At 37.3% G+C, this 13,222-nt stretch overlaps 1 protein-coding gene across 2 annotated transcripts in view; it reads right to left on the minus strand.

Moving 5' to 3' along the window:
• TDRD9 (tudor domain containing 9) overlaps window positions 1–13,222 on the minus strand; it is a 71,779-nt gene that overhangs the window by 48,520 nt on the left and 10,037 nt on the right. The window contains exons 2-3 of one of the 2 annotated variants that reach the window (XM_074542286.1): window positions 6,196–6,302; window positions 172–269 (exon numbers count right to left, since the gene is read on the minus strand). In XM_074542286.1, the coding sequence (XP_074398387.1) occupies window positions 172–269; window positions 6,196–6,302 (205 nt within the window). Of the gene's footprint in view, window positions 1–171; window positions 270–6,195; window positions 6,303–13,222 lie in introns of those variants that run through there. The other variant, XM_026791205.2, reaches the window with a different exon arrangement.

Here is a 13,222-nt window from a genome sequence, read left to right on the forward strand (position 1 = left end):
TTTGATGCAATCGTTTTTTAAAAAAAAACAAGTTTTGTACAGTGTTTAAAACAGGAACGGAAATTACCTTTCAAAAAACAAAAGAAACAAACTAACAAAAAAACTACTCCAAAGCCACAACAAAACATTATTTTCAGCTTTATTCTATGAGAGAAAGTAAACTGGCATTACCTTTTCCCTGTGTTTGGCTGTAGGCATATCCAAATATTTACACTTACTTATTGGTAGAGAAATTGAATCACTTGATTCACACTGAGGCAATGAAGTACCTAAGCACAAAAATAAACAAGAGTAACATTTCAAGAGAGAAAGGAAAAGACCAGCAGGAGACTATGAGGACAGTATTTGGAAGCCTAACTTCTCTACAATGTGAACCATATACTTTAAGTATTAATTTTTTTTTTTTGTATTAGTAGACCAAAGAGATTTTCTGTATTTATGCAACTGCTGCTTTACTGGAAGCAACTCTGAAAAACATGGCTTCTACGCTTAACCACCATCAGTGGAAAGGATGTACACAACTCTATGTTTGCCTCTTATTCTGAAAAACTGGATTTTTGCAGTTTGCATTACAACTGTCAATTCTATCTGTACACCCAATAATTTTTTACAATACTGAAAAAAATATGCCTTATTCATGCACCCGTGTTGTCTCCCTTAAAGTATTCACAGCATTAAATAACCTGTAATAATTTTACATTAATACCATTATATTTCTACCACTTGGCCATTAAAATCTGCTAAGCACCATAATGACCTTTCTGTGTGATACACTCTGCAGTCTCTTGGCAGAAGTTAGTACCCATTCCCACTGGGTAATACAGAACAAAAATCTTTCATTGCCAGCCTAAGTTTTGCTCAGAGCTCTGCAGTCAGTTTTACCATGCAGAACAAAAGAACAGGTCTGGAGGTGCAGAAGGGGAAAACCTGAACAAGACTGTGGTAAACAACAATTTTGCAAGTCACAATTAAACAAATAATTTAAATACTCATAGCATAATGAAATCAAAAATAGGAATGCTTTCCATTTCAAATGGGTTTCACCAGGTATTACAGTGAAATGGATATTTACATACAGGAAATAAAACATACACGTAATAAAACCCTATACTTCTTTTTATGTCATTTTTTTTCTCTAAGAAATAGAGCAGTGACACAGAATTCTATTATTCTTTGTACAAAGGCAACCATTACTTTAAAATAAAGGCTACAGCCTAAATACTTGACTGCAGTTACAGCTCTCTTTCTGTGGGTGACATTCTCACAGCAGTGAAGCAGGAGCAGGCAGAGCAGCATCTTAGCTCTGCGCCATACCCCTCAATGTGTTCCCAAATTGTTTCGTAGTGTCAAGGAATACAAATTAAGTTATTCTAACACTAAAAAAGAAAACCCAAAAACTGGATAGCTCACTATGACAGTTTCATAAGGCACTAAATAACAGAGCTCTCCTAAAGCCACATTTTGCAACAGGAAAAATTCTTTTATGTGGACTCTGTAATGCAACAGTAAAGGTGATCTCTGTTCAAGAACCTACTTAGCACCACTAAACACAAACAAAACCAGAATTTGATAGCAGCATCCCTTTGAAATACTAACTGTCCTTTTTAAAATACTTTTGGTCAAGGTTCTAAATATATTCCACAGAAAAATGCATATATATATATAGCATTCTGCCACAGCAGCACTGCACAAAGGCTGCCTGGCTTCCCTCTGGCACAAACATGTCACAACTGAGACATCCAGAGCTGGGTGAGAGATTTGACCAATGCTGGAAGAAACCTCAAGCTGCCAGGGAACAGATCCCAGCAGCAGCAGCTTCCTGCTAAAGCAACATCACCTTCCCACCTCTATCAGGTTTTCAAAGAAACAACTGCCATTTTGCAAAGGTAAAATGTTAAAAGAAGAAAGCAATTTTTAACAGTGCTTATAAATAAGGAGGGAGGCACAAACAATTCAAAAGGTAGAATTCATATAGTAATCCTCTGTAATGCAGTATAAATCCCAGTGTATTAGTAAGAAATCATTAACCTAAAATTCAATTAATGATTTTAAAAATACAAAGAAACAAACCAGAAACAAAGAAACAGCCACCAACATTCACGTACCTGCTGAAAAACAGTTTAATTGACTTTTAAAGTTTTTTTTTTTCACTGATAAAACAAAATTTTTTAATATTGCTTTTTATATAACGTTTCTAGGACAGCAACATCTTACTGTCTCCTAAGAACAGCTGTCCTGAAAAAAAAATGATACCAGAAGTAAATGGTGACCCAGTGTTGGCCACAATTACCACACAGAATTGAAGAACTGACAGCCACACAAGCATTTAGGAGATGCTGCAGGTACTGAACACTGCATGGTTTGGGTTTTTTCTCTTCAAGGCATCCCTCAAAGAGAATGAAACATTCATTTGCTTGGGGAACTAATACTACAATAGCTGTGAGACTTCTGTCTGCAGAGACAAAACAATTTTGGGCCTCAGTAAACTTGAGATGAACACTGACATGACCCAAGCAGCAATGAAAATGCCCCACTCTAACAAACTGAGCATAAACTCCATCTGAAATCTCTTATGATCCTCAGTAAAAAAACAAAACAAAATTGAGATGGGGATCCTGAACAGCTATCTTAAAAGACCTTAACAATTTCATCTTTACTTTTTCAACATGAAAGTTGTTCTGAACTGTGAGGACCTGCTGCAGAAGAGAACATTTCAATGTACACCCCAATGAAAGGTTATTCTACTGATTTAAATAACCATTCATCAGGGGACTCTATACCATACAGTGTAATTAGCTTTATATGTTTGACTTTGCTTGGGGTTTTTCTTTGTTATTTCTCATATCCAATATGTAATAAATCCTCCAATGATAACTAGTCTTCAGAAAAACTGCTCGTTCCTACCAATACAGACACATCTAAAAATCCAGCTACAGGTCTACAGAATTATCCAGCAAGGGAAGGTTCTTCATTTTTTTTTTGCTTTTTCAATTGCTTTTACTTTCTAAAAATATTAGGACTGGGACAACTGACCCAACAAGTGCACACCTGCGTCAGGCATCGTGCTCTAACCTGCACTTTGGATTCTGACATAGAATGCAGGATGCTTCCAACCTGAAAACAGTAAATTGAGGAAGCAGGAAACTGCCACCCATGCTGGTTTAGGACAAACCAAATATTTCAGTATATAAGAAGCATTAATGCCAGTCCAGAATAATTAATTTCTCTATTCAGAGTTGGTACAAAAAAAGAAACAGAAAACTCAGTTATGGGAAAAGGTTAATTTCCCTGCTCACTATTATTCAATTCCCTTTCAATTATTATCAAAGTCCTGTAGAGATGACAATGACTACAACATTCCAGTGCCCATGGAAAGAGCAATATTTCAGTATCTCAGTAGAGTGTTTAAATTTATTCTTCTCTGAAAGAAATTACTTCAGGTGGAGCCTGGAAGACCTCCAAAAGAGATCCATCTATAGGCATGAAAATCATGAAGACAGAGGAAAAAAAAAAAGCTGCCATCCACGAAGCTTCATGAAAATAAGGATTTTAGAAGCTTTCTGCAGTGCCAAGCTCTAGTCTGTACAGTTCGGAATTCCTAAATTTGGAAAAAAAATATTTTCTACAAGATGAGTAAAGGGGTAAGTGTCCCATACACCCAGCTCTGGCAGGTTCCTGACCTCACTGAATCAAAAGTGTGTGAAGGCTGAAGAGCCAGTACCAAATGTGAAACAAGCCTGGTGGGACAGGGAAGAATTGCTAATGCTCTACTCATTTTGGGTAACAGTTATGACAAAGAACTTTCTCCTGCTTTTATTTAATCACTTCAACTTCCTTTGCACAGCAGTATCATTTCTACCATGCTCTGCAGAAGCCAGAACTCTAAATGCAGCTCCCTGATGATCTGTTTCCCCAACAGAGAAGCAGATCAGGCATTTCTGTTTGTCATCTCGGTAGGAAAGCATATGCTCTTTCAAAGAAATTGGAAAGCACAAGATTTAAACTCAATAGAGCTTCATCAAATAACAAGGCACAAGCAGTACAAACATAAGCAGTTTCAGCAACTGCAATATTTAAAACAGGCTATCAATTTGCACAGAAAATACTGCCTATAGTTAGAAGAGCAACTGAGAGAAAGAAGCTACAAGAGGGGCACCAATTCAGAACCTTTAGAAAAAATCAGTTTCTCATTTCCATGTGGTGAAGGTTTTTTCTTGACTACATTTGTATTCAACACAGCTCAACTCACAGGTCCTGGTCTAGGTAAGTCCTTGATCATTTATGACAGTTCTCATGTTCTTGAGGAAAACAAACTTTCAGATCAACATAGCTGAAAGTTACAAATACATCTCAAAGCTCTTAAAATCTGAATGATGAGCACAATATATTAAAGCAGTTTGAAATGCAGAACAACATATCCATTTACAAGCTATAAAATTAACAGTACAATTCTTATGCTCACTTACTGAGATTTTTTATTCTACTATCCTAACACAGTACTTCTGAGTCTGCCTGTAAGTCAAAGTTAAGGGCAGTAGAAGCAGGATTTTCTGAAGCTTTCATGTTATTCTACATCTAGGTGGGATTTGGCAGCTCAGCCTCAGACTGCCTTAGGAATGTTCCAGTCCTGTCACTATCCAGTTTGCTCAGAGTCTGCCATGGGATCACACACTGCTGGCAGCAGAGCACTGATGAGAGCAGGCAGCCATCAACACTGCACAGAACAGCTCCTGAAGCAACTGAGAGTCCAGACAATGAGACAGACAAAGAACAGAACAGGGGGAAGGAAAGGGGAGGCAAGAAACTGAGGAAAATATCTAATGCATTAATAATTAGAGATTATGTAATATGTCAATACTTTAATAATGTTTATGGCTGTTTGCCAACTAGATGCTGTTTCAGTAAATTACAACTGGAAGGCAGGAGTACTAGAAGGTAAAATTTCAAGGACAAATATCTTATGGTAGACCAAGAGAAAATAGGTATTTATAAAATAAAGTACCAGGATGACTACACAGAAGCATTTCCTAAAAAGCCCAAGTTATAATGGTGTTTCTTTTACTAAAAGAACACTGCTAGCATCAGTCCCACTCAAAGTCATGCAGGCCACTAGTGCTGCTGAAGTTGCTAGTCTTTTATACAAGATTCTGATTTAGTAAGCAAAAGACACTGAATGAGCTATGGTATCTCCTTGCATCAATCAATACCAGTGTATTATTAAAGAAACATCTACAGAACTTAATCTTACTCAACTTGTTGCTGTGTCTCCTTTGCTAGTAAAGCACATGCAGAACTCAGGAAATGTCATTCCTGAATGGCAACACTGGAAGCTCCTTCCAGTCTCTTTATTCCTCCATTTCCACCTTTTAATACTTCCTCTCCCACAGACTTTTGCAACATCAAGGGAACAAGAGAGCATTTTGTGGTTAGGACAGAAAACAAGGTACACTACACATGGTGAGCCAAACAAATGCCCCTACTCCATCTCAGCTGATGACAAATCCCACAAGTGGCTCCATCAGTCCGAGTTCCAGAGGCCAGAGAATTTGCAGACGCACTGAAAAACAGTAACTTCTAGAAAATTTCTCAATTTGTCATGTTTTGGTATGCCAGCAAAGGTATACAGAAAGTATTAAGAGAATGACACACAGAACAGATAAAACAGAAATGTCCTTTTCTCAGGAAATCAGCTGCATTAACAAATCTGGAAATTAGGAGGCACAGTAAGAGTTTGAAGCTGAGCTGCCCTGACAAGTGACTCAGCCTCACAGTGCTTTTACCAGAGCTCCTAGGAAAGAAGTGCAATTGAAATTCTCTCTAAAGGCAGCTCAAAGCAACAATCAAGTACACAGAGAAATATGAATAGAAAATGGGAAAACAGAACAAAGGCATAAATCTAATGAATGGTATCTTGTCCTTGCAGATTCATTTTAATCCTGTATCTACATTTATCAATAAAACAAGCCAAATGTATGAACACTTACCTGTGCAACAGCATTACACATTGTAGTTTCCAGAAAATAAGCTGAATTTTAATACCATGCTTTATCTATAACAAACTAATGCACATAAATCAATAAACAACCCAGTACATTCAATTTAGAGAGGGAAATAGCATAAAGACAAAAGGGAGAAAAAGGACAGGTATATCTGAGTTTATAACAGGAATGAAGTAATTTTATTTCTTTTTTTTACCTGGTTTATAGACAAGCTGATAATTTCCAGCTACATTCAGCTCTTGTTCCTCTCCTTGTCTGTATTTTTTAGCATATTCAGTTCCAATGTTCTGTGAGATAGGCAGGCTGAAGAGGAAAGAAGTGATAAATCAGTAAGTGCTTCCTGATACAAGTCTTTGGGATCTCTGGAAATAACAGCATTATATAGGAAGTTCTCCATGTCATGCAGGAACTACCTCAATAAACGAACTTCAGAAAAAAAATTAGTCTACACATCTAGATACTAGCCTGAGGAAAATGCCACATTGCATCTTTTTGTCTAGACCCAAAAAGACTGAGCTCCCAAAAAACCATCCTGTAAGGCTTCAATACATAGGAATTTCTCTTCTAATAAAAGACTACAATTTCTTCTGAACAAAGATGAAATAGCTGTTTCTTCAATTATTGACACATACAATTAGGAAAATACATGTAATTCTTGCATGATTCCTTGGAGACGGGGGAAGTAGACAGGAGGAAATACAAACATCTCATTGCTTTTAAGAAAAAAATTTTGACAGTAAGCCAGGAAATTATGGTGGTCAGTGAAAAAAAATACATTCATTGAATAATCACTGAATTTTATGGAAATCTCTTACACACAAGAAAGGTTAATCATTATATAAAATGTAATGAGATTTTTAGAAGTCTCTTCTACATAAACAGTTTGAAGAAATCCACATGAAATTCACTAGAGAATAAAGTAACATGCAAACAATGATTGTATGGTTATTAAATCACAGGTGAACTTAAACATAGAAAAGCTTTGAAAACATCAAAAGTTATTTCTAAAATAAAATAGAAGCCAAAGGTTAAAACTACAATTTTGCACATTAACTGCAACTCTGGGCCATGTGCAATCCTTACCTATGCAGCAATTCATGAAGGCACAGCAAATCTAAGTTTTACCAAAGAACAGTGCTGTGGAAGTATTTATTTCTTGACCCAAAAAAATAGGCAATGCTGACCCCAGAAACAATGACATTGAAAACTACATGAGATTTTTAACAGGGCACTCATCACACAGCCCTCAACAGAGGGAAATTCCCAAGATTTTGATGCCACTGAGCACTCATGTTCTCTGCCAAAGCAAACTCTGCCAGCTTGGCTCTGCCACAGACAATTCCCTCAGCCCAGTTCAGAACAGAACACCGAGTATTCGTCACCTAGTGCTGCCAACAAACTACAGACACCTTCTGATGCAATTTTAACAATATTTTAGGCATAGAGCTACAGCAATTTCCCCCAGACCTCAAGTATTTCTTAATGCAAGGTTCAGCATTTCTTAATGCAAGGTTCATTGTGCACCCCTCTGCACAAGGCCTACACGAGCAACAGCTGCCTACATCCAACTTCATCACTCAAACCCTTCCATAACACTCCTCAAAAGGTCTGAATCTGCAAAAATACGTAGAAATATTCATATACAGGATGTCCGACTGCTTGTAATGTAGGATATTCCACTGAGTGTACATTAAACTTGAATAAAACCCAAAAATTCAATGATGGTAACAAAGTAAAGCATTCAGTAGCTGAAAATACCATGATGAAGCTTGGCTGAACAATCTCACTTGGGCAGCACTGTATGCACATATTACACACATTCTGACTGATAAAAGCAATTATTTTTTCACTTCCATAAACCTGCAGGAGCTGAAATTAAGGAACAATAATAACTACATAAATAAAGAAATAAACTTATTAATTTCATCTCTTGGAATTTTAAGTCTTAAGCATTTCAAAACAGGCTCCCAGAAATGTTCATGTATATATATGTTTGTGTGTGAGCTTTCAACCTTTGCCTGTACAGCTTGAGGAAAATGAGGACAGCATGACCTCAGTCATTTGCAAGAAAAGATTAATTTTATTTTTTTTTTGTTTGGACAGCTGAATATTTTATTTCAAGAATTAGGTTTTCTGTCTTCAGAAAACAGCACGCAGTAAATGAACCTCAGGCTACACAATGAATAAACAAGATATTTAATAGCCAGTCATTAGGAATAAACATTGTGCACTTGACGTACCAAATCAGGCTCCGGTCTTGAGGAAAATCATATGCAACTGGAAAATTGCATATGGGAATATGAAATGAACAAATAAGCTTCTCTATACCATTTATTGACGTTTTAGTGATGTACTTTTCTGCATTAATAAAATTAAAAGCTTACAGAATAATGGGAGGTTTCAAGCAAAATAGAAAAAATTTACTAAAAAGCCCCCTGGAGCTCTCCTAAATCACCAGAATGATACAATCCTTCCAAGTAATAATTAATACACCATTAGTGGGAGGTATCATCCTATATACCTGGATAAACAGAAAGAAATTTCCCTGAGGTGGAATTCTAATGGTTTTCAGCAAAATTTGCTGACCGCAGAAGAATAACAAGATTCAGAAATGCAAATCCATTCCAGGCTAGAAAACAGCAATGCAAATGAAGAGACTTTTCTGGATTCTACTTAAGAATCACCTGTCCCATACACCAGTTATTTCTTCCCCATTTCTACTCCTGACAGTCAAAACCCCCCTTCAGTTTACCTGCCATGTTATAATACATATTCCTCAGGATTTCCAGAGTCCAGCCTTTTCAACTGCACATCCAAACCAGTCAAAACTCCACTAAATTAAGAAGCACTAAAAAGTATTTTTGTGACTAACACAATCACTGAAATTTGAAGTCACCAACTGAAGCAAATGTAGATTTTAAATATTCTGAGTTTTCTTCCTTGCCCCTCATTTTACAAAGTAGGTGAACTTGATTCATACCAAGGGCATATTTCATCCTCAAAAGCAGCTAGATTTCCATGGCAGAATCTGAAAATGTGTGAAATTCTGTTCACCCCAAGTGGAAGAAGGCAGACAATTATAAAGCACGGAGAACACAATCAATCACTGACTTCACTCAATAAGTAACTCCTGCTACATCCTCAGATTTACCCACGTAGGTGTGTACATTTCAAAACCTAACTATTTTCTGAAACACACTCACAAGTAGCAGACAAGACTCGAAGCCTGACAAAGCAGGACCTCTTCCATCAAGACAAAGAGGTAAATGCCTCTTCTTGGAAAAGAATTAACACTGCATTATGAGTTCTTTCTTCATTCCAACTACTGTAAAATTTTTTCTGAAATGTGAGTGGTCTTGCTCACTCACATTTCAGTGAGTGGGCAAGACATATGTCCAGTCAGACTAATTTTGAGCAATTGATTGAAACAAGGTATTTTTCAACATAAAATTAAATACAGCTGCCACTTCAGGGGAATTAATAGAAGGGAAACAGTTTAAAACCAAAAATTGTTGACACATTCAATTGTAAATGCTTTCAAATACACTGAGGATGCCTTTCTTTACACAAACTGAGCTAGAGAAAGGTCTTTCTTCAAGGTATAGAATGACTCTAATAAGTCAACAAGGCATCATAACAAAGTATATTGAGTAAATATTTGTAATTGAGCACCTGAAATAATAACCAAAGAATTTTTGCATACACTTAGCTGCCAAAAACAGAATCAATTGCCCAATCTCACCGTAACTGTGGTAGGTAATTAATTTGGCCCTTTCCAATGACACACCTGCAGTACCAATGCCTACACTGAACACAGTTAACACTTCTAGAAGAAATGCTTGAAAAAAGCTTTATTAAACTAACAGACACATGCAGTCTTATTCCCTGAAAAAAAAAAGAATCAAAATTGCTTATGCAGCATACCTGACCGTATAAAGAAAATATCCAAGCATGCAATGAAATTCCAAGGGTTAAGATGCTTGCTTATCCAACTTCAAAAAAAATTCTATTAACCACTTAATTTTGAGGTAGAAGCTTCTACTCAAGGCCATGTAACTTCTAGAACATGTCCATCTCAGAGACAAAAAATGAAACATCAAAGTCTCCTGGGACCAAGTTTTCAAAAATTCTTATAGATGTACTTTCTGCTTATTTATGTTCTGCCTCATTTAACACAAAAAATCCTGTGCACATGGGACTAGAAGTTGAACATAAAGCTAGTGTCACCCATTTCACAGATCACAAGAGAAGGACTGCCCCAAGTCATGGCTTCTGTCACGCACACAAACTGTTCACCTATTTACACATCTTTGGGGAGGGGGGAAATCACTTGAGAAAAACACTTAGCCCCATAACATACAGAGCAACATTTTGCTGCACAATTTTAGTAAGATATACACAGCAGACTGTTTCAAAGCTTCTCTTCTGAAACTAAAGTAATGTGACACTTTACATAACTGAACATTTGCCATGACAGTAAATAACCTTCCACTGGGTTTACTGAAGGACATACTAAAAATTCCTTTCCTTTCAACTGGAAGCTGGATTTCTATACAAAAGGTTGGTCCTACCTGCAGAAGTACACTAACTTCAATTAAATCATGTACTGTCATTCAAAATCTACATTTCAGCTGCAAAAACAGACTGTTAATAGAATTCAGAATAAATGTAACATATTAAAAACTAAAATACAGATTTCACAAACTCAGTACTTGTTATTTGCAGACTCTAAGAATCATGGGTTTATGGTTTTTTTCCCAGTAAAAGAGCTGTTCTAGAACGTAATTTGCTAGATTTAGTGATAAAGTCTTCATATTTAAGCATTTTAAAAGGCTTGCACTGCTCTTCCTCAGGTGTAATTCAGATTGCTTGTTTTAAAACCTTAATTAGCTGGGGGAGGGGGGGGAAGAATGAGCATTAAAAAAAACTTTGTAAAATCCTGAAAAACTCAAATGCTAATATTTGGATTTGGATAGACTATGGAAACTCAATAACTCAGAAATATTTCACATATGTCAAACTAATAGCTCTGCCCCTTATCCACAGTTAAAATCCAAGAAACATAAAAAGCACAAATGCCAGGATAAAACAGCCCAAATCCTCACATTTACTGTCTTCTACCCTGGGATTTTATGTCAGTGGGCTGGGCTTCAAAGAACTGGACTCTTCTAGGAGATGAGCTGCTGATGAGCTTCTCTGCCTGCATTTGGTTACCAACTTGGTAAAACCCAGATTAAACAAATCTCGGAGAAAAATAAAATGCAAGTAAGAGACTGCTCTGAATTTAGAAGAATGCTCTTGAAGATTAGTATTAAAAGCAGGACTGCCTCAATTTCAAACTGATGCCTCTAACTCCCCTGCCTGTTAGTCATGTGTCATCAGCACCAGAGACATTAATGCTACAGACAGTCCAAGTGGAAGAAATCAGCTTCAAACACTTCCTGCTTTTATTCATCTCAGCACCAGGATGCAATGATAGCTTACAGAAACTTCTGTCAGCTAACACTGCTGAAAGAAAATTATTCTGCTGTTCACTGTCACAGCAAAAGACCAAACAAGGAGTCTTACCAAGAGGCCTCTTGTGTAGGCTCATAGCAAATTTTTTCCATAATTGTTAAAAAACCAAAAGCAGTGGTCAAATGCTGTCTCAAGTGGCCAGAAGAGGTAGATCACCATCTGTCTGCTGCCCAGAACAGCCAGAGTGAGTTGTTCTGTCAATCAAAAGAAGAATACACTACAAAGTTGATTAAACCCACAGAGGCGCACTACACTTATAAATTAAAGGAAACCATCCAACCTGTTAGCTGTGGATAAATTATTTTTGAAATCTCTCTCTGCTCAAATGATGGGAGCATTGCCAACCTTCCTTTGTAACTGTTCTGGACCTGGCTGGGATAGGGTTTTTCCTTCATAGTTGCACTATGATGTTGTTTTAGAATTGTGACCAAATCAGTACTTCTGAAAATAAATGTTTTAGTTACTCCAGAACAGCATTTGCACAGCATCCAGGACCTTTCTGTTTCTCACTCTACATCTTCCCCTGCTCCCCATAAAGAGGCTGGTGGGTGCACAAGGGTTTAGGAAGGGGCACAACCAGGAAGGCAACACAGACCTGAGAGAAGCCATTTTAGAGTCATGCTCAGCAACAAAAAGGGAGAAGAGTGGGGTTTCAGTTCAGTTTGCCATCTGTTGCTCAGAACTCGGCTGGGCATTGGTCTGCCCAGGAGAGGAGATGTGGGGCTGCCTCTGCATCACTTTTTTTTGTCTTCTTTCTCTCTTTTTCCACTTCTTAAAATCGCTTTTATTTTGAACCCAGGCTTTTTTCATTTCTGTTCCACTCCTCGTTCCCTATTCCCCTGAGGAGGAACAGCAGGTAAGCAAGGGTCTGTGTGGTGCTTAGCAATCACCAGCCCTTCACGCAAAATCTATGGCAGCAAACCACAGTATATGATCATTACCAACAGAAATGGGAAGAATTATGGAACATGCAACACTACCCCAATGTGCTGAAAGGTTAGCTAGGTAGCAATGCTCATGATCTGCTATCAGCACTTTTGGTCAACTAAGAATTTCTCCATGTCACATTGAGTCTCGTTCATAAAGAGAGCTATACTTCTTGCTTCTTTCAACTGCTATAGTCAACAGCATCTCACATGATACAGACATCATAAAATTTTCCAAAGACAAGAATAAAAAGCTTCTCCTCCAACCATTCTCACCATTTATCAGGCCTGGATACTCACATCAGTGTAATATTAGGTTAAATGGAGCTGGTTTTGAACAAACTGCTCTTCAGCACAAACATCTACTCAAACTGTCTTTGTCAAAAAAAAAAAAATTAAAGCAATACTTCTATGTTACATCTTAATTTTCAAGTTCTCCCTCACATTTGTGATGTCAAACAGGAGGAGACAAAAGAGTAACTCCCCAAACAGATGAGATTTAGAGTACCAGATATTTTCAGGTTGATAAAGCCATGAACCACACTTCCACACCAAACTACCCACATGGCAGAACAAAACCACTTCAAAAATGAGGGTTCTTGCAAGAATGCTGGGTTTGGTTGCAGCTCTTCAATACAAACCATACCCAGAACAAACCAATCACCGTGGGTGCAAACATTACCTGAAGGAATTCTTTTAACACGACAGGTACTAACTCCACACTGACAGTCCTTTCACCTCAGACAAATAAGAACTAATAACAGACTCCCTAAATACACC

This window comes from Zonotrichia albicollis, chromosome 6 (genome assembly GCF_047830755.1).
Source record: "Zonotrichia albicollis isolate bZonAlb1 chromosome 6, bZonAlb1.hap1, whole genome shotgun sequence".
Classification (NCBI taxonomy): Eukaryota; Metazoa; Chordata; class Aves; order Passeriformes; family Passerellidae; genus Zonotrichia; species Zonotrichia albicollis.